The sequence below is a fragment of the Hetaerina americana genome, unplaced genomic scaffold (assembly GCF_022747635.1).
Source record: "Hetaerina americana unplaced genomic scaffold, ioHetAmer1.1.p SCAF_4, whole genome shotgun sequence".
NCBI classification, from domain to species: domain Eukaryota; kingdom Metazoa; phylum Arthropoda; class Insecta; order Odonata; family Calopterygidae; genus Hetaerina; species Hetaerina americana.
In genome coordinates this window covers 23,431,359-23,458,420 of record NW_027286985.1, presented here as the reverse complement: position 1 = coordinate 23,458,420, position 27,062 = coordinate 23,431,359, and the positions used below count along the sequence as shown (strand labels likewise).

The 27,062-nt window shown below is 38.9% G+C and overlaps 1 protein-coding gene across 1 annotated transcript; it reads right to left on the bottom strand.

Annotated features, from left to right (window-relative positions):
• Positions 1 to 15,550: 15,550 nt before the first annotated feature.
• On the bottom strand, positions 15,551 to 23,066 carry LOC139692105 (spidroin-1-like). The gene is made up of 3 exons (XM_071590140.1): positions 23,061 to 23,066; positions 16,971 to 19,352; positions 15,551 to 15,772 (listed from the first exon to the last, which is right to left on the bottom strand). The coding sequence occupies exons 1-3, from the start codon at positions 23,064 to 23,066 to the stop codon at positions 15,551 to 15,553; spliced, it is 2,610 nt and encodes an 869-aa protein (XP_071446241.1).
• Positions 23,067 to 27,062: the final 3,996 nt, after the last annotated feature.

Here is a 27,062-nt window from a genome sequence, read left to right as displayed (position 1 = left end):
CTGCAATAAGTTCTTGAAACGGGAAAGGAGAGCGAGCATTTTCTCTCTATATATTTTTTTCCTCGTCACTGTGAAACGTGGGCGTTACCGGTAAGAGTTGCAGCTGGGATACAAATTTGGGAAAGAATATAGAACGCGTAAGTAAGTAAGTAAGTTGCTATAAAGTAAGAGATAAGATGAGGCTATGAAGATTTGGATATGAAGATATGTTACTGAACACCAAGCAATACTATGAAATAAATTGTTTGGGGCAGCTCCTGAGCAGGAAAGGAGTGCCTCTAACGATACGCAATGGAAAGTTATTTGGCGGAATATTCGATGAAAGACAGCGGTAAACTTGTCTGAAATCGCAAAGAGGGCATGTTAATACGAATATTGAACCGGAAGACAGAGGTGCTAGAGAAAACAACACGATAACTTCGTAACTGTAGATAACCGATGTGAATGATGCATGAACAAATGGTTTGATAGTATTTTATTAGTTGACGTCTACCGGTTGGGGTAGGCTCTCGATTCACTCTGAGACAGCACATTACCGTGCTCTAAATCCCTAAATAACATGACGCAGTACATCCTTGGGCCCATTGCTACATTTATTTCTGAATGGCACCTTATTAACTACGGCTAGGTAGTAGGATTCAATACCAGGTGCGCAACATCAAGAATAAAGTTTTTATTAATTTTTAGTTACCAATGCACGTGTAAAATAATTCAAACGATAGAGATAATGTTAACCATAGTTACATTTACTACGGTATTTAAGTGTGCATTGCTTCTTTAATCATATAAGACGACCTGGTTATAGCAAGAAGAAAAATAAAGTTTGAATGAAATAACAAGAAGAAAATTTCGAATGAAAGAAACACCCCCCACCCTAGTACGGTCCATCACGGTTAATCTGATTCCCTATCGTACGTGGGGAAAATGGATCTTAAATCCGTCGGTTAATCTCTATAAGCTGTTAATCATGATATCTCTTAACGTTGTACGATGGAGAATTTTCAACAACATTGCTAAAGAGACCTGATTAAGATATTACGGTACCTCATTTCTTAGCTCTGCGTGCATTCTGATTCCTTTAATTGCATGCCTAAAGCCTTAAATTCCACCCCCCCTCTACCTTGATTTCCCAGCATTCTCCCCTCCAGTACGGTCTTCAATATCATATTGCCTCTCAGTATATCCTTGATTTTCCACTATCACGCCTAGAACTTTATCTCTGGTTATTTTCCATCTGATATATTTTTTCCATTCCACTCTACACCTCACCCATGTTATTTTTCTGCCTCCATGACCAATGTTTTTAGCCTTAATCTGCACATCACCTTCATCTTTTGACTTCTTTTCTTTTCCATTTCACGCAAGATTCCTGTCATCAACTCGTATATTTTTGCAAATGCTTCTTCAAGTAATGGAACTATTCTTTTACTTTCCCCACCACTCTGCCCCCTCACCCTCATCCAAAACACTTTCAAAAAATTTGATCCGTCATTTTCTAGTTTATGTCCTTTAAATTTAATAATTATCTCAGCCTTCGTTTCAATTTTTTTCCGAATGATAATTTGAAAAGCCTCTCAATTTCACTCCCATTAATGCAACGCGTTCATTTTTCAGAAATCTGTGTGGACACTGCACATAATATCTTCATATTTCTTCTTGATTTTCTATTCCCTCCCTTCAGTACAACGAGCTCCTAATTTTCCTCCCCTTGTCCTCGAGCACCGATCCAGGGAGGCTCAGGTGGTGGCCGGTGATCCCCCCTCTCCCACAGTGAGTGAATTGCCCAACCATCGCTCATCTTCCACTCCGCCCCTCTCCCCACTTATGCTTGTTCAGAAATTATAAGCATAGCCATAAACAACGAATTTAAGCGATAAACAATAATACCCTTCTTTTACAGCAAAAACAATTTTGATGTACTGTTTTCGAGATAATATCTGTTACAGGTGAGTACAAGTTATGGCGTATTCCGAGTTTTTGTCCGCTGTGTCCGTTTTGCGAAGAGAGTTCGCGCTCCCGAAGAAATTAGTATTTTCTGTAAATCGTTTATGCAGCTAAGTGAGCTGAGTTACAGCAGCATCCAAACGAACATAAAGGGCTGTGACAAATTGTGGGTACCTACCCCTTACTTGTTGTCAGACCGTCGTAATAATTTTTCGAGAATCATTTAAATTCATTTTAGATTTAACTTTAAAATTCTATTGCAAAAGTGCTTTGATTATTCTTCCATGTAATAGCCAAAAGCATTATTTCATTATTTTTAATTGCCGTATAGTTTCATAAATACTGTTAATTTTGCGCCATTCTAAACGAAAATGTTGAGCCTTAAATGCATTTGCATGCTACTATATTTCAAACATATTAATGATAGCGTACAAGTTGCAACTTTTGCATGCCGTCCCTCTTTATATATATATATATATATATATATATATATATATATATATATATATATATATATATATATATATATATATATATATATATATATATATATTGAAAGAGGGACATTTTTTACTAGATGCCTATAGCTTTCAAGAACGCCAATCACGACCTCAAGTGGAACAATGATATGACGGGAAATTAAAATTGAAATTTATCCGGATTTATGCGTCGCACCCTGTATGTATGTGTGTGTGGGTGTATATATAAATATATATATATATGTATATGTATATATATAACTTGCAAATGCATTGAACGCTGGTGACCCGAAACACCCTTGAGACAGCTGGTGGTGTACTACGTTGATAAAATGAAGCAAGACAACAACTAGTCGTCATCCGGATGTCAGCTCTGATGATAACTCAAGAATTAATCGCTTAAATAAAATTGTAACTAATTATTATCATTAGGATTGTGAGACATGATACTCCCCGACGATTTATTGCAGTATTTTATCAAAGAAACCGGACACTTGACGCCCGGATCAAATTTGGAAGTAGACGTTATTGACATTAATTTGAAATAGTCATAGGTTTATTTACAAGGAGATAGAGCATACGGCAGCAGAAATGGCCGCACGTGAACGTTCACTCCTTCCCACATTATTGTATAGAAGTGAAACTTGTCCTGTCAAAGATAAGTGAAACTTTTGCACTTTTGGATGAATGGGAGAAAACGCTAATTAAAGAATTGGAGAAGGTTCTGAGAAAATCTGCTATGTTTGTTGGAAATTGCTACGAGGAGTGAGTAAGCGTGACGAGTATGCCGGAAGAATTAGGTTGGGATCCTCTTGATTCACGAAGACAGCAGTCAAGACTTTTAGAAAGATACAAGACACCTGAGTTTTCTTGAACAACACTGAGGGAACTATTGTGGCACCCAATTCCATTGGTATATTCGATCAACGGGATAAAATAAGAGAGATAGACACCATCACAGACGAATTCAATGCTCGTCCTTTCCTCTCACGATACGTAATTATAACTTAATCGAACCCAAGTGCTCGGATATATTAACTAGAAGACTAAAATGAAATGATTTAGCCAAGCACTCCAATTATTGTATGATGTGTACGGGCATTCATGAGCGTATTCTTTTATTAGCAAATACATATTCAAATGCATATATGAACTAACATTTTTGCATGCGGGACTGTTGCTCTAATACCCCTGCTACAGGCCCTTGCAGCGACTTGCATTATGTTGATGTAGATAAGTATACGTGAAGACTAAATTCCGAGCGGAGACTTGGGAAATGCTTGCGGGGAAAATAACAAAGATACGTTATAGTGCAAATTGTGAAGATACGTTATAGCGCAATATGAATGAATATCGATTGGTGCACAAGTAATGGACAAGCGTGAAAGAAGTGTGGTACTCTGGATAGTCATACTGAACAATGAACATGCATGATGTAATGCACAAATGTGACGGATTCAAAAGAAGGATGTAGGGAAAATAATGTGTGGAGGAAATTAGTAGAAGTAAGTAAATCCACAAAATAACTAAAAATGAGGTTTTTGATCTTGCTTACCTATCTTGTTAGGGGACATCTTGAAGAATATGTATGCAATGATATGAATTTTGAGTTGAAATACATAATAAGTTAAAATATGAAATTATAGTGCACTCGATATAGATATATCAAGTGCACTTTAATTTTAATATAGGCAGAGACTAGATGTAGCCTCAATATCTATCGGAATTGTAACAGAGTTGTGATTTCTCATTGAACTACAAAATGTAAATCATGGATTTACCGCATGACCGCACCACAGGATCAATGAGATGAATTTGGGATGGACTTCAGTCATAAGGTTCCCTACAGTTTCTCTGTTTTGGCTTAAAGAAGAATTGCTTTAGTTAAAGAAGTTTTTGCAGAGAGGAGGGAGTTGACGACTGGAATCTTAAATCATAGATGTCTAGATTCGGATTTGACTAGGCGGAAATTAAATATTGAGTATAGTTTTGTATGTCTTGGAAACTTGATTGTCGAGAAAATGAGTATGATGGATTTTTTGAGATGTCAGTATATTCGGTATCTTATAATCGATCTTTTGAGATTTGGGCGTAGTGAAGAACGGAAAAAATAAAATGGACGGAAATAAAAACAAACGAATATACTCTATGCATGGTATGGGATGAGAAGGTTGCTCGGAGAAATTCGAGGAAGACATGACAAGTGGATCCAGGGCATATTGCGTGCAAATGGACTGCTGTCAAATACCTTGACCGAGGGGAGAATACTGGGAAAGTCAGATGAATGAAGGAAATGACTAGGAATTTTGGATGGACTGAAGATACGAGATAGAGAGGTCGTTGATAGATCGCTTTTAGAGTTAAAGACTGGTTTATTGTATACTGTGGTTTCTAGTTCCACATTGTAACCCGCAAACCACTGCTAGGGTGTGTATAGTAGTAGGGCGTAATTCAATACCAGGCATGCAATATCGAAAATTAAGTTTTCCTTAATTTACAGTTATCGATAAATATGTGAGATCCAAAAAATGGAGATCTTTGGGACTGGTGCATACACAAGGGCATCTGAGCGTGAAGCACTTCTCTTAGCATGAGAAATGAGCTACTAGCAAAAATAAGAAAAATTAAAGCTGGATGAAATAATACCAGGTACTAGTTACTCTGTCAGTAGCTCAGAATCAAGAAATGCTTATTTTCCACCACCACTCTAAGTGAAATCTTAAATACTTCTGTTCTAAACTTGATCTCTCTAGATATGATTTTCATAATCTCTCATACCGTAGTATTATGCGGCTAGTAATGCATTTTTAACGAATTGCTTCAATTTATGCTAGAGATAAAAATTATAGGGTATTTTCTCCCGTGATAGGCCAAACTAAGGAGTGCCTTGACCCTAAGTTCATCAAAAAACCACTTTGACCGATCGATTACAGTTAATTAAAAGTAGCAAGGCACGATATATTATTCGAAATCTCGATTACAGAAAAGCAAGGCCCTATGATTTGTCAATAAAAGTTAAATGGTTATTTCAAAACGCAGGCAATATTTTTCCAATCATAAGCCATTGTAAAAAATGTCCTAGCTCGTAGCCCATACGCTGTTTAAATCCATTGTAGAAAATCACCTTGCGAAGTTTTCGAATGCTGGCTTCGATATTTCCTCTTCGGTAATGCAATCGGCGGCTCGGTAGCCTATAGTTCCGTTATTTCTTTTCCACCAAGACTAGGAATGCCGTGATTCCTTGCCTGCTATATTTACGAATGGATGGATTGTATAATTCAATTCGCCATATGGGAAAATAAAAAGCTTACACAAACGGGATGAAAGCATACTTTCAAGTTTACCATACATAATATCTCCCTGCATGGCGATTGCAGCCAATGAGTCTCGTGGGCACCCGTTCAAGCCAGTCTGTAATTGAGCGCCTCCAATCGAAAGCGGGAGAAGTCTGAACTTTATACCCCGCTTTTTCTCGGCGAGAGTGGAATGCGAACCTAATAATTCCATCATTTCCCCAGTAAACCAGAGCCTTAAAAAGGGCGGGAATTTCAAGCCTCAAGATTTAAATCTCGCCTCTCTATTTAGACGCGAAACTGCTGCAAGGAAAGGACTTTAAAGGATCTGAAAGGTAACGAAATGAATCAAAAACTAAATTTCATTGAAAGTTTTCGCGAGAATCCACAAAAAAAATTGGGATTCAAATAATATGAATTGAACATTCATAGGCTTCCAATCCACTTCGCGATCTATTTTTTGCACCTTCAAGCATATTAGCGAAATGTTTACGTACTTTGCTATTTCAGTCGAATGCTTCAATTCTTGTGTTAGATCATATGAAAAATCCATAGAGTAGATTCTAAGGGTCCTATGCTGTGTCCTGTTCTCAGCAAGTTGACTCTAATGCATGCATATGAAGAGGAGTATAAGAGTCACAACCTGGGAACAAAGCCCAAACAACGAGCGTGATGAAGGAGATCAGGAAAGCATAGGGAGATCCTTTAAACCGTACAAAACTACCACTCGTGTATATGTTGAAGTTACCCACCGTACTAAATTTTGCTCCTTCGTCATTTTTCTCGTCTAAGTACCCTGAGTAAACTGGATTGACCCCCGCATAAATTCATTATTGTATTGCAACACTGACCCTGACCCTCCTACTCCCGCTAGTTATCAAAGTCGAAGCACGTTTGGACCTGTCTCCGGCAACTTACGGCCTTGCTGTTCGATTTTCGTTATGATAAGTACCGTTTATCGGTCCTGGTAACAAATCAAACATTTACTGCGTCTTCACTGGAGCATTTCTTACTTCATTATTATTTTTTTAATACAAATTTCCACTTACATATTTCTTTAAAATGCCAAGTCAATGAAGTTACATACATACATATGTATGTTTGTGTATGTGTATATATACAGGTATATATATATATATATATATATATATATATATATATATATATATATATATATATATATATATATATATTTATGTATAATATAAATATACATATGTATAAATATAAAATTGGGAATCGAAAGAGTTTATTATATTATTATATATTGCATTGGATATCCTTCAGTTTTATTAATTTAGGTTCCCTCATTAATCTCCAGTTAAAAGTTAAGGTAAATGTTGTAAATAATTGTAAAGATATTATCCCGGATAATAATATTCATGTACGGCACGTATGGTGAATTGAGAGAAAGAGAAATTGGATTGACTATAAAAATTGGGAACAAATGAAAGCCAACCAGATTCTGCAGAAAATTATGCCAACAATTAGTATAGGTCTCAATAAAGATATGAAAATACAAGTACAAACGATTGATAAGTTTAATATAAATATCCTAAACTTATTTCCTTTAACATACCCCTATTTTCTGGGTTTTTCACCCCAACCATCTTGATTCACGTATTTTTCTTAACACGCTTCACGAAACAGTTTACGTTAATGGTGGTTTTTCCACTAGCCAGTTATTACCGAATATATTTTTTTATCATTATTATTTGTTCTTCTACTATTCAAGACAGGTTTTGGGTATGCACAAACTTAAAACCCCTCTATCTCTTGGTCTCGCCTAACAAGAGGCGACCTGGCACTTCATAGTACATTAAAACTTTTTCCAAATTCATATATTTTCTACCTCCTATTCAATTTCTATCCTAGTCCATCTTATTTTATCATTCCGTCCAACATGCCTATCCTTTTCCTCCCACTATCCTTTTTTTGCCTAACGTCCTCACTTCATTCTCTGTATGCAGTATTCGATGGCCAATCAAAATACTCTGCATTCAACATTCCTGCCCCCTTTGGATGTTAATAATTTTTTTAAGCATTATTTCGTGGGATAAACTATCGAGGCGATTTTCTGTTGACTTCCGCAATCATTTTCGGGGTTATCTTGGTGGAATACCTTCATGATGAGGGTAGAGAGAAAACTGAAATCGTGGAGGTCGAGTGAATTTCGCGTCGAAATTTCGATTAAATAAATATTTTATGTGGAATTGTTAAGTTTTTGTCTCTCTGCCCCAATCCTCAATAGTGATTGTAAAGTGACACCATCGCTCAAATGACCGCCTCACTAAGGTCAAACGAATTTGCAGCCGCCTTAACTGAGGAACAGGCTCTTTACGGACCTTTCGTCTGGCTCCAACCCTTCGACTTTCCTGGCATGAGTAGCAACTATCATTGCTCACGCCAGTACAGCCCTAGGGGATCCTCAGAACGCTCAAGTCCTTCCACCACGTTAGGGTTGTAGCCCATGGGAAGGTTAAATAAAATAAAATAAAAATATATTAAATATATAATAAATATTAATAATAAATAAATATAAATTATATATAATAACAAGTAAAAATTAATATAATTCAAAATGAATTAAATGAGGGTTATATTAAAATATATGACTACCAAAATATAAATTTGGCTTCACCAAAATCTAGAAGAATAAAGTTTGTACACTGTAGTTATTTTCATAGGGATTTTCATTTTTTTAATGTAGACTATTTCAACGGTAAAGGCAAATTCAAAAACCCATGGGCATTACCTAATGTTCATACAGTTGTTCTATCAGTAATAAGTAAACATACAGTCCGATCACGCGGTAAGAAGTAAACATCCAGTGGCTTTCGCATAGACCAGTCAATGGCACTAAGACAAATCAATTTCTCTCCTAATTTTATTATTTCACGAATTACACTCATTCGTACTTTGAATCATATCTGCAGCTGGGATGACTACGAACTACTCTTTATTTATTAATGTCAATTCTCTTGTCCTTGCGAGAGTTTTGGTTACCATGATATTTTATAACCGTCAGACTCCGGAGAGATAGGGAGTTGATGATGGCAAAACATAAATTCATTCAAGTGTTAAATCAAAACCTTCGTCAAATATAGCATAGACAAGTATTGCGTGAGTTTACTAAGATTTCCATCTAAGACTCATGAAGGTTTATGTAATAAGAATCCCTTGGGGTCCATTTGAGAAAAACGCATGTTCCTATTTGATAACTTGCTCCCCTAGTGCTGTTTAAATGATCGAAGGAGATTTCATTTTTCCGTCAACGGGCGGAGTGCAGAAAGAGAGCGTAGAACTGGTTATACCGGAAGGAAAAGAAAGTTGCGCCAGACCTTCGGGACAACCATGAGCCATAGAGCGTAAGTGGTCTCTGTTAGATTCGCCCTGGATTAATATGATGGCGCACCGGACTTATGCGATAAAATTCCTCATTTCTCCAGGCGCCATCAGCATAAATGCGGTCGTCCTGAAAAAGAGAGAATATTGGAATCATGATGATCGAGCCTCACGCTTCGACCGAGTGGTAAGGTCATTGCTAATTCGATTCTAACATTCATCCGCTGTGATCAAGGGTTCGTGGGAAGTGGAGACGATTTTTTAACGTAAAATGTTGAAAAAAATTTCTCTTTTTTTAAGTTCTATCATTTCAGTGTTTCGTTTAGTCCTAAGCATTCCTTAAAACTATCAAGTACTCCTCGGTACCTAAATTATTTCATATAATGCCAAATGACTTTAGAAAATTAATACTTACCTACAGAGATAAGAAAAAAATAAAAATTGGTTATAGTTGAGTACGTTATTTTTGCTGTCATTCTATTGTTTAAGTTTTCTGGATGGATATATGTGGTGCAATGATGCTTTTTTTGTCTCTCAAAACATAACGCAACCTGACTGTAAGCCCTTGTACTCTAAGCCCTTCTTCAATGCCGCATACTTTCTCCCTTCTTTCATTTCGTCCAACCTGTCCAACCTATTTCTACATCCTCTAACTTGCCTAACAATCTTTCTACGTCACAGTTTCATGTACCATATATTTTAAATATCAAAACAGTCAAGGTATTTGAAGAAAAATTATTATTAACCAAACTTCAATACAGTTGTGTAGTCTAGTAATTCTGAGAAACCTCTGACGAGACGATGAAGACTGAGAGGGACTAAATAAAACTAGTATGGTAATTTTATCCATCTAATAATTTGAAGTTTTTTAATGTGTTTCATCTGCATAAATCGGTAATAGCAAATATTTTTATAGACATAATAATGCTTTTAAAAAATAAAGAATATTGGTCAACTTTATAATTCACACATAGAGAGAAAAAAGGAGGGCTCTAGGAGCATGTAGCTAGTTAATTGGCCTATGACCGTGGACAACGCTTCACTAATAATTTATGTAGGCATAATATTTTTGCCAACGTGAAATAGGAGTAGGAAGAAAAAGGAAAAATTATATGGCATTGATTAAATGTTTCCCACTGAAAGCTGGTGAAGGTCATATGGATGGAGTTAATGGAAAGTCCCTGTGGAGAATAATGTATTTTAAGGAAAAAGTGATACATTGTTGAAAACTATACAAAGTGGCCTCGAATTATAATAAACAGGTCTCATTAACCAGCACATCACTGTAAAACGCGGATATTAAAATGCTTGAATTAAAAAATAATAATATCGTTAAGATTAGAATTCCTAAATGATGGAGAGACGAATTTTAGTGCATTATTTAATATTTTGAGGAAACTTATCGAAGTAGAATGTGAGCAATAATAGCTTACTTTAGTTTATTGTGACTACATACTAACTACGATATCAGCTCAAGTTTCAAAATTGGGATTGTCATTAAACCTTAATAAATTTTCGGTAATACATTTCTTTAAAAGATCAACGAGATTTGTTTGCAAATTAGCTGTAGTTGATGCACTAATATATACTTTGGAGTTTCAATCACTAAACAGTTAACTTGGGGGACCCACATACGTAAATTCTGCAGGCAAGTATATAAAAAAATTGGGATTTATTAGACGCATTATCGGTAGAAGTCACTCTAAGGTCAAGGAGCGCTGTTTAACACGCTCTTATCTAAGGCCTCATTTATAATATGTATGTAGGGTACGGGATCCAAGTGAAAAGGCGTCATTCGGGAAATTGAGACGGTTCAACGCCGGACAGCCCGTTTCGTTAAAAACGCTTACGATAAAACGAAAAGCTTAACTGAAATGCTTCTGGACTTGGGGTTGGAATCATTAGAAGAGAGATGATTCAATGATAGGTTGAAAGTACTAAATAAATTCAGATCCGCATGTTTCAGCACCGAGTTCTCGTAAATAATTCGCACTCCAACATATTTTGGTCGTTTGGATCATGCATTTAAACTTCGGTGCCAGTACTAGCAGTAAGATGCCAGTACTAGCAGATTCAAGGACTCCTTCTTCCCACGGACAATACGGGGTAGCAACTGTAGGGTTATAGATAAAAAAAAATTCCACCTTTGTTGTCAAAACCCTTCCCACATGATCGCATTAGAATGCCATTAAATAATGCACTGCTCTTAGCAGTTTTGCTTTCTCTGCATTGTTTGTGTTTAAGTTTCCCCTTCTACCCCTCGTCTTGTATGTGCTTTTGTTCCTTTTTACAGGTGGCGACCTAACACCCTCCGCCACACGCCCTGGCGGCGGCTTGTTGGGTATTATATAGATGTAGATGAAGTTAGTTACTCAAAGAAATCCAATTATACGGTATATAAAAATCTCAGCTACAATTCCTGTTTTATATTAGACAAGGTAGAGGTTTTGGAAATCGATAATCACCGGAGATCATTTATGAAATTTTTGGTTGCGTTAGGTAATCAAGAAAAAATCAACGCTTTAGAAAGGGTCGTAATTGATGGCTCCAGTGAGCAGAGATTAATGGCCAATCTGGCCATACTTTGTGCCCATTAAAATACTCAAAAAACGCTCTGCTCAATAAAAAATGAAATTAGAAATTACTGAACTCGCGTCTTTATCTAGTTATCTCCTTGGGAACGGCAATACGGGAAGTAAATGTACTTATGCGTTTGAACCTTAACCGATTGCATTGATTTTCTAGCCCTAATTTTTCTTCAATCAATCTATATTGACGGAATATGAATGAACTTTATTCCAAGATTGTGGTTACTGATAGTATTTACTAAGAAAGACGATGAAAATGAATGGACGGGAAGTATTTATGGTATTTTATTCCAACAAGGAAGCGATCACGGCCCCATTCTGAGGACTAAATTGCATTTCCTAGATGATCTCTTTCGGGTGAACATTTTAACTAGAAGAAGCGATGAGCAAAATAATTTCCAATACATTTTTGAATTGGTAGTAATTGATCAAAGTCGCATTATCAATATATCGTTGTTTGTGTCCACATTCCGTCCATTTCCTCTTTATTGTTGACTTTTTGCCTTAAACAAAGTGTTCACCCCAACGTATTGAAATGAAATGAAATCATCCACTCAATTTATTTAAAAACACGACCCAGGTTTCGACGTTGAACGTCATCATCAGGCCATGATGATGGCGTTCAACTTCAAAACCTGAGTCGTGTTTTTGAATAAAATGTGACTAAGTACAAAGTCAGTAATATCATTTCATTTCACTGAATTTTTTTTCTGCTTCTGAATGTATAATGGACTTCAAGGCCTCGTGCTCCGTGGAATACTTTTCCTTTTTCACTTCTTCTTGTGAGATTTTAAGGAGCTTCTGGGAAACAACTTGTTAAACCGCAATGTTTTCTTACTAAAGGGCAACTTCAGATCAAACTGACGATGAAGTTCAGCGTCGAAAACTGGGTCGTGTTTTTAAATGAAGTGTGTGAATTTACAAAGTCAATAATTTCATTTCAATATGTTACGCAAATTCCATAAAGTTACGCCGGGGACAAAAAAATTTCACCCTAAAGGTTTTGAACTGTGTTAAGTTTAACAAATGCGTCAAATAAATATAAATGTCTCATAGAAATTAATTTGAATTACGATCCCACGGTTTTTTCCTTAAGTTCGTAGTTTTCTCTTTGCATAATTATGAAAGGAGTCCGCGCTCGATGCTTCAACGCAGACAGTCGTGTGGGAAGCGGAGGGAAGGTGAATTTCTGGCCACACCCTCCTGATGGGTATACTGTGGGCAAAATTCAGTAAGAACGAACGAAACGATTCCTCTTGAAATCCAATCGTATTGATGTAGCCATATTTCCGAACCTTTAACCCGATTTACTATTTGTCGAGTGTGTTGACATGTCTCTTGAATTTGGCCATTGAAAGACTTGTCTACATTAGAAGTTACCTAGACGGAGGAGATGAGTAAACCTATCGCCAATGGCCATATGTCGTGAATCGGTCTTTTTGACCCAATCAGTGGATATTTTTGACTCTATAATATCATTCATTTCTCTAAAAATAAGATATTGTCTGTTGCATAATATGTTATATGGTGAGAAGAATTTCACTTTTCACTTCTCAAACCTGTGGCAATAGTGAAAAAAAGTTTGCTCCACTTTTCCTCTGAGGAAAGCTACCAGAAGAGCTATAATGATTTATAATGCTATGATATATGGCGTTCAAGTCCTCGTCACCAATACGAGATAAAAGTAAAGGGCATGCATTATTTTTGCAAAGGACAAAGAACTAGTCACACCCGAAGGTCCTAGCAATGAATCCCTCTTCGGGAAGTTAAGATTCAATGTTGTACGGTTTCAGTAATAGTAGTACCAAAACCTCGGTTATTATTAAGTCTCCTTTGCACTAATGTATCGTACCATTTTTGTAAATAAATTTAACGATTTTGAATGAATATTTTAGTTAATGCGATTAAAGTGAAATGATAATGGATAAAACGATGGTTAAAACGATAGAAAATCCATATGGCTAAAACGATAATGAATTTGTTCCAGCGTATGTCTACCTGTATTTCCCATACGTTGATCTGAGCTTACCGAAGCGTGATCATTATTAACGTTCTTTCGTCGAATAATGAAAAAAATACTTGCGGGGTGGTGCTCCGGTCATATTCTGAATTTTGCCACCTTTCTCCAATGCGAACATTCCGACAGCATTCGTTTCACCCCCTTTATGTTCCATCAGGCTGGTGAAAGAATAGAATGATTTCACCCGTGAAAGTCATGCTTTCTTTGTGATAAAAGGAGCGAAGGAAAAAGCTGCGCCTGCGTATTTTTGTTATGTCACGACTCACGTCTCTCTAAGGAGTCGAAAGAACTCTCTTTTGAAATTCGGGAACCTTTCGGCGGAAGTTAATGTCGTTGGCGAAATACTTGCCCGTCATGAAGAAAGTATTTTCGTATTGATTTAACGCTCCTTTTTACCCGGAAGTTTACGAATCGAAGCTAACTAGATCAGGTGTTTCACATGGCATAACATCAGACATGCCTTCAGCAGTATATGCGGAAGCCTTAGGTGACTCAACTACAAAGTGGGTTGAGCTAATGAGGTATTATGTAGGGGTGTCATCCGTTTAAGGAGTATTACACTTTAATTCAAACTTGCTGTTAAATGGAAATATTTAGAAAGGTTGTCTCTCGTTACGAGTTAAATGAAGAGGTGCAAATCTCAAAGTTAAGAATATTAGCTTATGCTAAGATATCTGTGGCTATTTCTTGATTGAATTCTTGATTCAACGTATCTTGTAGGGTTTCGCTTGTGTACATTCGATTAAATGTTATTATTACTTTATTTCAAATAAATTTCCATTCTTTGACTCAGCTATTCAAGATTTGACCTACTTTTTACATTTTCTTTGCCGTTAGAATGATTCTGCGTGGAACATCGACTAATTGGCCTCCGCGTTCGGAACAGTGGGCCCACTGCATTACTGTGCATATATATGATGACAATTACTCAGTTCTCATTAATAGTTTTATTTTATATGGATATGGAATCATTTTCTGGGATAATTTAATTGATTTTTAACGGAGTTGTAATCAAATAATTTGCCAACCCGAAATTTTGAGCAGGTATGAGAAATTCTAATATTTACCTAAGAGGTATTATTTTATCTCAATTTTCACCCCCAGCCCGAAAAATTAGCAGAATTAAAATTTTAGAATTGAATTGCTAAAAGTAAATATTCCCTTTGTTTTGAGTCAGTAAACATCGCCAGATCAACTCTAAAAAAAAGAGCAAATACTTGTTCTATCATTTATTTCAAATTCTTAGAAAATCCTTATGTGCTTAGTAACTTTACTATGAAAATAAACGTTAAAATTATCGCAATATCATTTAATTTGGGTGTTAAATAACCTTTTTATACTTTGTAAAACATTTATTGAATTATTTAATTTACAATGACTAAGTAACAAGTATTAATGCAAACATGTTTGCCAACATTCACGATTTACAATGTTTTTTTACAGCTCTAACAATTTTATCGACATGAAATATTTATAAAATGATGATGGAATATGGTGATACATGACTCAAGTGACCAACGTAATATTTACATACCTGAAACACACTATTCAGTCTCATATTTTCTTACTTGAATATCGAAGGAATGAGATGTCATTATTTATACAGTATGAGTCGATGATTTTTCACGTGATTGAATAATGTATGAACGATGTTTGTGATTTGAATATAGCTGGGTGAAAAGTGTCTTGGTTTAATTCAAAAGTCGCAAACAAAACTTGTGTCGAACTTCACCGTCGAACGCGAAAAATGAAAGAAGTTGGCCCAGAATTGGGCGTAACCATGGATCTCACGAGTGAAATAACCAGAAGAAATTTCATCTTGAGGGTCGGTCGCCGGATTCCAGCCGACGATTCTCATTGGCGAGTGGGCGGCAGCGTTCTTCAGTGCGCGCTCGGGTGCAGTGCCTTGCCACTCTTTTTCACTACGGCGTGGAAACCGCTCTTCTTATCCGCCTCGTACTCCACGGTGCGGATGGTACCGTCTGGCTCATGCAAACTGTAGGCACCCTTCACCACGTCCCCATCTCGGGACTCCCACTGATTCTTAATGTCGCCGGTGTGTGGATCGTTGACAGCATACTCAAAGTGATACTTGGGGTGACCCTGTTTCGGAAAGACGTAAAGGAATTAAAATCTGCATTGAGTTCCCAATTAATATCCTCTTAATGGACCATCAAATTTAAATAAGGGGGGTAGACTACAACACCAATAGATTTAGTGATTCTTTTTTACGTCGGTCGATTCTTGATCACGAGAAAAACAGAGCTAAACAACAGAAAAACCTCGAACACTTATCCACTTCGTTCTGAAGGCTGTTGATCTAAAACCCCTTGCCAACACACCTATTGGGCGGCTTTCAGGGTTCATCTTGATTCAGTTGTAAAAAAACAATGTTTTCAGCCTCAAGGCCATGTATTTCCTTCCCGAGTATTGATTCAGTCGGAGGCATTTGACTTCCTATTACTACAAGTTTAATAAGTTATTAGATGACTTTTATATTGCGGAATATATATATATATATATATATATATATATATATATATAGTTGAACTCGTACTAAACGTGGTAGTTTAAATATTTGTGCATTCAAAATAGGGGTATCAAGTTCCTTTCCCTCTGCCTCATGCAGTTTCTTAGTTAAATCCTGGAACCCATAATATTCACGTAATTTGGGTTTAGCTAAGCATTGTCAATGGCATTGCCCGCATTTGTTCAAACCGGGTATTTTTATTTGATGCATCCTAAGTTGATAGAATCAGTATTAGCACTATGACTTGGTGTAATATACTCACGAAGATTAGAAAACACTATATTATTCACGACTCATATATATATTAAAATACTTAACTGGCTTGGAGGTTATCACATCGTTATCCAAAGTACTTTTTAGCGTCCAAACCGGTTTACAAAATTATTTCCCTAAATAAGTGTAGAAAACAACCACGAGTTTAAAACTATCATTCTAATAGGACTTCTTGTATATAATTGTGCATTGAGATAAACATTCGATATATAGACTATATCTGCACCAAATTGCTGGCTAATCGCGACTTTAATATTAAAATACTCTAGTATGATAATGACTTATTCTTTCAAAAAAATTAGTCACACTAGTCTACTAAACTAGTTACCTCTAGTGACTAGTAAATTACCTCTAGTGACTAGTAAACTAGTCACTAGAGGTAATTTTGATATTCTACTTTGCAACAAATCCTTGAGCTTCATTGTCATATTTGAATTCAATAGTTGTATTATTGCGAACATTGGCTTATGATAATAATACTTTTAAACTCATGCTTACATAGTATTGATCCTCATATCCGTCTGCGACGACCAGATGCTTGACTGCAGAACCATCTCCTTGAGAGTGAGCAGAGCTCTGGGATGCGAAACTTGCAGAGTTCCCTGCTCCAGAAGCATACCGAATCCTGGAGAAGTCTGCGGACGCGCTGGATGCCTTTTGAGCAAAACGACCTCCACTAGCAAAGCTCAATCCACCACTCGAAAAGCCGGATACAGAGCCTCCGAATGCTTGTTTTCCTGCGTATGAATTCCCAATGGCGCCGAGGCTGCCACCGTGGCCTCTGAAAGCTCCAGAACCGAAAAATTGACCTGAACCTCTCGCTCCGGCTTGCTCCCCTTGACTTCCACCCGATGCGGCGAAATATCCACTATTCTCAGCATTGCGCTCATCCTGCGCGCCAGAGATGTAATACTGGCCTTGCCCACCTGCCACTACTCCCTCCCGACCTTGATTGCTGTAACCTGAGGAATACGATCCGACCCTGAACTCCTCAGCGCCTTTCTCCGCAGCGCCGGAGTTCAATGACACGCTAGATAACCCCCCTCCTCTTGCGGAGGACCCTTCCAAGCCAGCGTAATTATCCTGCCGCCCCTGGCCGGCAGAATATCCCTCGAGCTTACCGTATTCACCACCGCGACCACCCTCACTCACGAATCCCACGAACTCCTTAGATTCACCTCCTCTCTGGGCCGACAGCGATGAGCCTGCCACAGCTGCAAAACCGTAATTTCCATTTGCTCTAGTGCCTAATTCAGCAGCATTGGATCCTCCCGCGCTCTCTCCCACTCGCCCTCCTTGGAAACCACCATAACTTTGTTTGTAATATCCGCCTTCACCACCAGCGTTAGCAACGGCTGCCTGTTCTCCCCCTGCTACGTAGCCCCCGCTAAATCCCGCACTTGAAGCGCCTGAGTACCCTCCCTGCGTCGCAATCCTTTGCCCGGAGGACTCAAGCGTTTTTCTGCCCTGGTCGTATCCGAAGTTTAAGTTCTGGTTGGACTGTCCTCCGCTGAGTTTAGATGCAGATGCGGTCTGTATCCCACCGAAAGCTATCCGTTCTACATTGCCACCATACTGAGCAGCCCCGCCTTGCGCTAAATAAGACCCAGAGTTTTTCCTTTGGTATCCGAATCCAGCTGCAGAACTAGCTCCTCTATTTAGGGATCCAGCGCCGAGCGAAAAGTCACCTTTGCCCCCGTTAAAGCCAGCTCCACCTGAGCCAACGCTAGCAGCCAATCCGGCATACCTCACATTTTCCCCTTTGCCGAATCTGGTCACGTATTCGTTCATCTGCATACCTTCATCATACATGACGTAGGGAGCAGCTTTTCCTGTTTGGAAGGACCCCTGACCGTTATTAACTGCGAAGCCCTTTGCATAGTTGGCCATATATCTATCCTGTACGCCTTGTCCTAAGAATCCTCCCTGTCCAGAATAATCTACATTGGTAGCATAGCGTGAAAATCCATCTACATTCTCAAAACCTCTGTAAGCTGCGGCGGAAGAGGCTCCGTTTTCCAACCCCCCTTGACCGCCAATTTGGACGGCAAGTTTTCCAGATCCCAAAACAGCCTGCCCGCCTGCGTTTCCTTGTGAGAGTAAATTTTGATGAGCGCTTTGTGCCTGCACACGGGCCGCTGCTGCAGCACCCTGATTCCCGACTCCGGCTAAGAAGCCTTGCACACCCGCGTGTCCGGCTCCAGCTGTCAAGGACAACCCCCCAAAGTTGGAACCACCTTCGATCCTTGATCCCGCAGCAATGGCAGACGCATGTTCCAAGCCATCCAGTTGGTATCCCTGCTCTTCAATCCCGAAATCAGAGACGAATCCGCCTTGATATCCGTCCAAATCCACACCATGCGCGAAATTCACGGCGTTCGAAAATTGGGAATTCCCTGCTCCGAGGGCGAAGGCATTTGCTTCCGGACAGTCTGGACCCAGGATCCCGCCGATGTGTTCGATTCCCGCACCTCCTCCTGCGACGACATTCTTAATGCCATAAGAAAAGGCTTGGTTCGTTCGGGAAATATCTCCGGCTTGAGCGAGGGGGGCGGAGAGACGATTGTTATGTCCCGTTTGGAGACCCAGCGCGGCATTGTTCACTTCCGCGGCCGCCGCAGCGCCGTTCGCGCGAAGCTGGTCCGCATACTGCTGCCCTATGTCCCCACCTTCCCCGTTGCTCTCTTTCACGCCGTAGCCCATCATCATGCCCATGTAGCCGAGGCGGGCAGCCATGCCCCTGGAGCCCACACCGCGGCCATCGGGTCGGTAAAGGTACGAGTCCACTTTGACCTCTCCCCGGCCAGCGGACGGTCTGACGGGCATGGGGTCCGCATGTACCATGGCTACAGCCACGGCAAGAAGGACGTACAGCCTCATCTGAAGTAGAAGGAACAGGAGAATCTCATTGGAAAAAACCGTGGAAGAGAAATCATATTTGATAAATACGCCTCTTACTTTTAGTTATCCGAGTTCAGTTAGGAAATTCGTTTAATTTTAAGGTGTTTTTTTAATAAAAGTTATTAACCCCATGATTGTAAGAATCATAAGAAAAATACAGGACTGTACTACCGGAAAACTCTATTATCCCGGTAGGAATCTCTTAAAAAAACTTATTCGCAGGTTAAAAACAATTTTTTGTAGTTTGAATCGGTCCTCCATCGTCCTCCGTCGAAATCATATATTTTTTCTTAGTCATCAATGCGCTTACACTAATACTTCCATCATATTCTGCTTACCTTGAACTTCACGTTTATAAGCAGGCAGAAGGTAGTGGCTACGACGCAGTGACCAGGTAAGAATTAATTCTTATTCTGTTGCCTTTTTCTCTACGATTTCTCGACATGATTTATTTTTCGTTCCAATTAAACGATTATTTTACATAGCTTTGGTGTTTCGGATATAGACAGTTAAAAAGTCATACGAACTTGGGAAATTACTTTGGGCCCTATATTCCCAGGGTTTTATTTTAACCAGTAAAACGTTACTTGAAAAAAAATCACAAATGCTTTTGATTATATTAAGCTTCGGGAAGCAGGAAGAGAATGTATTATTATGCTTCGTTGCAAGGAAAGTTTCCATGCAGTGAAAGCGACGCTCGCTCATGGAGGGGGTCATTCAGAGGTAACCACAAATTGAGGAAGTGTAATAATGATTCCCATGAAAAATAGAGTGTGCAGCAGTTATTGGGTGATTTATATCTAAATCCTGATGAGCTCTTGTGATCCCATGAATTCTCTTAGTTTTGAAGAAATAACCATGCTTGAAATCACTTCTGTGACTAATTATCTCCAAGCATGTACGTATAAGTAACCAATTAAAAAGAAGGGCTTTCATATAGGATAAATCTAAATTTAACTAATTTAGTGAAATGAGCTGACTCTTGAATGAAGTTCCATTTAAATGAATAAGAGAAAGGTTTAGCTTTTCCATTGTAATAAAAATTACAATTTACGTTTAAAACATGTCCGTCTTACTATTTTCAATATGGATTGTTTCTGAACTATCAGTTTTACAAGACAGCTTTCAAATACTCAGGCTTCGAAACGTTAAACGTCAAAGGGCACATTTTCTACGCATTCAAACCCCTCAGGCTAATAACGAACCTATTTTCACATTGGCCAACGGTAAAGTTCATATGAACCTTTAGGTTCCAGAACAATTTTATCTGAACAAAGAGTAACATTGGTCTATTTATACGCGAGCCAATGAACTTTTAATAATGCTCCTTCAAAAGAAATAATATGCCTGTCGGTGGATGATTATTATTTTTATACTTTTGCCCTAATTATTAAAACAGTAAAAGATTGGCAGAAAATAAATGCGCACTGCCCTTAATAGTAAATGGATTCTTATACGTTAAGGAGTTGATAACGCTTCAGATTTAGAATTATTACCAAATAAAACTCTTACTCTTCCATACTTTCATCAGCAGTTATCCTTTTAGTTATTTTTAGTGTAAATAATGTAGAGTCTGGTTAAGTATTTTTTTAAGTTATTCACACCCTTATCTCTTTCTATTGATATCCCATCAAGTTTCAAGCCTCGGAAAGTAAATTTCATCGAGTGCATGAAGGGTGATTGTGGAATAATATCGTATTAAGCCCTGAAGTTATTGGTATTTATGTGCGAAATTCGAATAACAATGGTTCTCCGGGCAACTTTTGTATGCCCCTCGAACCGGTTCCCGTAAAGACCTCCCGACCAAACGTGTATTTGATTGAAACCCATTAGAATCGGTTTGGATGATGAGAGATTGAGTCAATAGGTTCTTTGCCATACAAGTTTGATTCCTCAAATTAAGCCTATCCAAAATGTGTAAGTATTGCATTGATAAACGCGTGCTTATTGCGTATTTGGTATTTATTTAGCTAGTTAGCCATTTATTTAGTGCAGGCTATTTTGCGCTCATGAATCAGCTTTAATTATTTATCATCAACACAAGGGATACCAAAGCATTGTAAGCCTGATCATGATTTATAACAAGTATTGCAGTACCTTCATTGATGAATACCACAAAGCTACTGTTTATCTTTCAAAATTTTGAATGGAATGCCACATTATTCTGTTGGCGTATTGAGAGAGAAATATTTTAATCCACTGCACCTTTGGTTTTCGAATCCTACGGCACTCGACTGTATTGTAGTCCAACTGTGACTCTCAGGATCGGGCTGCCTCTGCGGCCTTGGGCCTGCGCCTCAGCGGGGAGAGGAGTGTGTGTGAAGAAGCGTGGGAGCGTTCGTGGTCCTGCTTCCCCTGCGTGCTGGTCTCCTTCCTCTTGATCCGCCACCAACCAACAAACCAATCACTCAGCCACCCTCGTTGCTGTGCCGTGAACGAATGATGATATGACTCCATCACCTCAGCAGCTTATATATGAGGGCGACGATGCCCTGCTCCACGCACCCCGTCCCCTTTCTCCTCTCCGGTAACCCCCGCTCTCCCCCACCCATCCGTCCCCCACTCATCCGTCCCCCACTCGGTGTGAACATAACGTTCACTCCCGCGTCTTCGAGAGCGATCACGGTAGGGTCGGTCTCTCGATTTCCGCAGCAAGGCGGGGCGGGGTGCGGAGGGGGCGTTTTCGGGAAAGGGGGGAGCGAAGAGAGGGCGGTGGTTTGGGAAGGTTGGGGTGGTTGGTGGGAAGGAGGATCGAAACGATCGAGCTAGGAGAAGAGGGGATTGAGTGGGAGGGGGCGGGTTCGCGGGTGGGTGAGAGAGAGAGAGAGGAATGAATGCCCATCCGCGGCGGTGAGGGAGGAAGGACCCATCCCCCACGCGCCCCGACCGGCCGGTCCGTCGGTCTCCGCCCGCGTCGCCCTCGAGTCGTCCGCACAAAAACGGAAGTTGACTCGCGGTGACTCCGAGAGTGGTGGGGTACGGGTCGAGGTGTGGCTGGTTTTTCTGGAATTGATAAGAGAAAGGAACTGTCACTCGGAAGGGATGCTGGAGGGTGGGAGTGGCGAGGGGGACAAGTGCCGCGCTCGATCGAGAGGGTTCGAGATTTTTTTTCTTTTTACGCAAGGCTGTCCCACGCGTGGGCCAGCCGGCACCGACAGGGGGTTATGACATTGCTTCCTTTTTTGACGGCGTCTTTCACCTCCCTCGGGTGTAAGTGGTTTGGAGAAACAAACCTTTCGGCGGTGGGAAGGGAGTGGAAGAGTGGCCGGTGTATCGTGTTTCCCCTGCGGGCCGCGGCAGGAAATGGTTTCGAAACCGCTTCTCTCGTATATGACCTCTTAATGGGAATACGATTTTTCAGCGTTAATCTTCCTACGGCTCCGCCAAAATGGTTTTTTGTCGGGTTTTTAATAATCCTTGTCGCTTTTTTTCTAATGGTAACATTGGGCAAAATTTTTCTTCTCCTAAGCCTGTTCTTCGTGATCGATGGCGACTAGTTTGGTGTTTAATCGTTCGAATGCATAATGAGATGGATGAGGTTATTTAATAAATAAATTAAATCATTTGTCAGTGGATTTAACTGTTGTTTCGAAATCAGTAGATATGGCTAAATGCATTCATATATTTCTGCAATGAGGTAAGGTACCACTCCCTCCGTAAGGTACCACCCACTCCGCCCGGATTTACCGCCATGTCTATGTTCGTTATTGGTTGAAATTGAAATTTGAATGACGGAAAGTTGAAAATAGAAAATAAATCCTCAAGCCTCACATTCAATAGTATTGTCATATATTTTTCTTGAGACAAAGCCAAAAGAAGAAGTAATCCGACTTCCAACTATGGCTACATCGTGATCCAAATTCGTTTGAAATCATTGTCTTTCTCTCAGACTCGCTCAGGTTAAAAAAAAACCAGGAATAAACCCAAAGGTCGGTTTGGTAGAACTAAGCCCGACGGCGGGGGAAATTCACACATCAGGGTACGGGGGCCAGTTCCTTTCCCTGTGCCGCTTATGGTTTCCCAAGAAGATCTGGTACCGGAAAAATCACATAGCTTGGTTGGAGCTTCAAATGCCCACAGAGGCTTTCCATGGAATCGAACCCGGGACCTCTGGTCAGTAGTCCAAAGCCTAACGCCTGGACTAATTGTTCAAAATATTCCCTGTAAAAGCCAGTAATGGAAATAAATGAAGCACTCACAACTATCCGAAGTTTTCGAGTTAGCGGCATAGTAAGTACGAATGTTATAGGAAAGATTCAAACTCCTGACTTATGCAAAACTTTGTGTATAACTCCAACCTAAGAGAAAATAATTTGACGTAAGGAAGTAAATTTAACGTTTTGATACCTTTTGCACACGATGATCTGTTAGATTGGACGTATCCTGGCCACTTGGTCCGATATTGTGCAACCGTGATCCAACTCAAAAAATAAAACAAGATAGGCTCTATATGTTCATTCAGCATTTCCGCTGAAGCCAATGGTTAAAATTATTCATCTGTTCTCGTAGTTTTGCTGATTTTCATTTGACCCAAATAGCTTGTAAATGAGAGGTCAATTTGAGCTTATCCCCTACCAACTGGATCGGAAAATCGGCCTATTGGATGCGTATTTTCGAAACAAGATATCGTTTACACATATGGGATAACAAACCACTGGCATAAATGACACCTGTGGTGCCGTCGGCCAACGAAGTGACGGTATAGGACCCATAATTATATTTGGGGTTTCTAATCAAGTCGGAGGCTCGATTGTTGCAAGCCTATGAACCGGAATGCGGAGAAACTTGCAAGAGAGGAAGGTAATTCGAAAATAGGTCCCTTCGTATCAATTTAAGGACACCAATTAAGACGAAAAAACGAATCGCCTTTTTGAGAGGAATCTAATTTGTATTTTTGCAAAAATAAAGAAATGCTAGTCGAATATAGGTATCATACCCTCTCCCACTCATACTCCGAAGGGAGCTTATAACAAAATATGTCCACCGTTTGCTATTGGATTAACTCTAATAATTCATGCTTATATCTAACGGTGACAGCTGTTCCATTTTCCTTATCTCACCTGAAAGGATACAGCTTAAACTGTAGGATATTTAAAATTGCTTTCATAGGAATACCGTATTTTCCCATCGATAACGCGTGCGTTATCTATACAAAAATGTTCAGATAATCGAAAAAATGATGTGCGTTATATAATGAAAATTGAAAAAAATCAAAATATAGAAGTATTTTTACACACACTATATATACATATATATACACATATACATATATATATATATATATATATATATATATATGTATATGTATGTATATAAACTTTCCTTTTGGTCGTTTAGTGCGTCTATGTGTAATTTATTCTGAATTTAGGGATGTTTATTTATTTATTTATTTAGCAGTATTCAGAAAACAGCACATTTTGGCCTTTACATCGGACTATTATCCATGATAACAATAGTCACATTTACAAACACCCAAGCCCAAGGTGGAGGAAAACCCAACCAGGCGGGAATCAAACCCGCAACCCTTGGAATGGCAGACTAGGACGTTGCCCCGTCGCCGCCGGGGTCGGCAAGAGATTGGCATGAGGTTTGAGATAGGCATATGATTAAGGTTACTGATTGGAAATAAAACTCAGTGTAAGGATAGCATCTTATATATATATGTATGTGTATATATATATATATATATATATATATATATATATATATATATATATATATATATATATATATGTATGTGTGTGTGTAAATGCAGATGCGCGGCATCTATACACGTTCAAGATAACTATGAATCCCTGGGTACACGATGTCTATACAATTTTACAAATTACAAATAATAACTACCAAGTTCTGGGTGCGCGTTATTCATAAGATGATCGTTATCGATGAGAAAATACGGTAATATGCAAACACATATGTCTTCAACAAAAACACCAGTGCTCAATGGTCCGAATATGTTTCACCTGCTGGAGAATAGGTGTGCTTCTAACTGGAATTATGGTTTTAATAGTTACCTGTTTCGTGCAATAGTCAATTTGCTTCATAGTAAACTCTAGTATATCCACCAGATCACGGCGATGGGTGGATATTGTTGCAAATGTAGATATTAATCAATCAAAGTATTTGATTAAAAAATATAATTAAATTTTGCCAACATGTGTACCTATTTATCTTCCTGATTTATTTTTCAAGCATATGGAAAACCATTATTCTAAAAGTCAGCGCCAAAATTATTCTTGCCGAAATTATCGCAAGCCGAATAATCTCAGTGGACACCACACAGTGCAGCTGCCGGCAAATGATAACCTACAAGTTATCTAAGAGAAGAAAACTTGCCTAAGTTCTCTTCCTTAGCCCAAGAAATATTTAAGATGTTATCCTTACACTGAGCTTTATTTCGAATCAGTAACCTTAATCATATGCCTATCTCAAACCTCTTGCCAATCTCTTGCCAACCCCGGTGGCGACGGGGCAACGTCCTAGTCTGCCATTCCAAGGGTTGCGGGTTTGATTCCCGCCTGGTTGGGATTTCCTCCACCTTGGGCTTGGGTGTTTGTAAATGTGTCCGATTTAAAGGCCAAAATGTACTGTTTTCTGAATATTGCTAAATAAATAAACATCCCTAAATTCAGAATACATTACATATAGACCCACTAAACGACCAAAGGGAAAGTTTTAGATAAATTTCTTTCGTGCTCTATCGAAAGTTTGGCTCTCCTAGCAAGTTGATGATTACTGCAGCCCCTCCTAAAAGAGTGTCTCAATCTTTGGTCGACTTTGGAGGCATTCCTCCTTTTGCAATGGTAGTAAATATCAATATGGCTATCTTTATCTCAGATTTTAAGTTCATGCTCTACAATGCACGATATCGGTATTTGAACAAGTTTTACTTTTGCTTTAAAAGAGAACTTAGCTATTTGGAATTGATAACCAGAGAATTCATCCCAAATTATTTCAATTTTTTGGAGAGCATTGGATCTCTCCCGATCGCTGATGAAGAAACATTGATCCAGAGGAAAAGTGTCTAAATGCTTAATGTTTAATGACTCTATTAGTCATTAAATGTATTTCATTCTCCTCTTTGAGGTACTTCTTAGAGAAAATTAGCCGTAAACTCCATTAAATGAATAGATGTAGTGGATGAATAGATGAGTGTGTAAATTAAAAATCTGGTCATCTGCCGATGTATATTCCGAATGAATCTCTCTCGTTTCTTCCGCAGGGTCAAGTTATTCATCTCCGATGAGAGCCCATAGAGATTTACTCGGAAGCCTTTGAAGTTAATTCTTTTAACCGTAAAATATTGCAAGTAGTTTTCATGCTGATTACTTCGAAATAAAATCACACGATTCTAATTCATTGTTTGAACTATTTTTAGGGTACGAATGTTCATTCGCTACTATTCCATTTTAAAGACTTTAACCTAAATGAAAAATAACCAACACCAAACCACGGCAGTTTATTCGAAAATTTGACTGGTAAGTAAGGGCATTGTACCTCACCTCACGTTGTATGAAATTCACAAGTCAGGGTTGACCAAACTTGCCAAAGAAATTTGCCAATTACCGTTGATGGAATAATGAAAACGCCAGTAAACCAAATGTTTGAGGAGTGAGGGTATCAAAAGTGGCATTAAATTCACTCAGATGCCCTAATTATTAAATTGACACATCAGGGATCTAGTCCCCG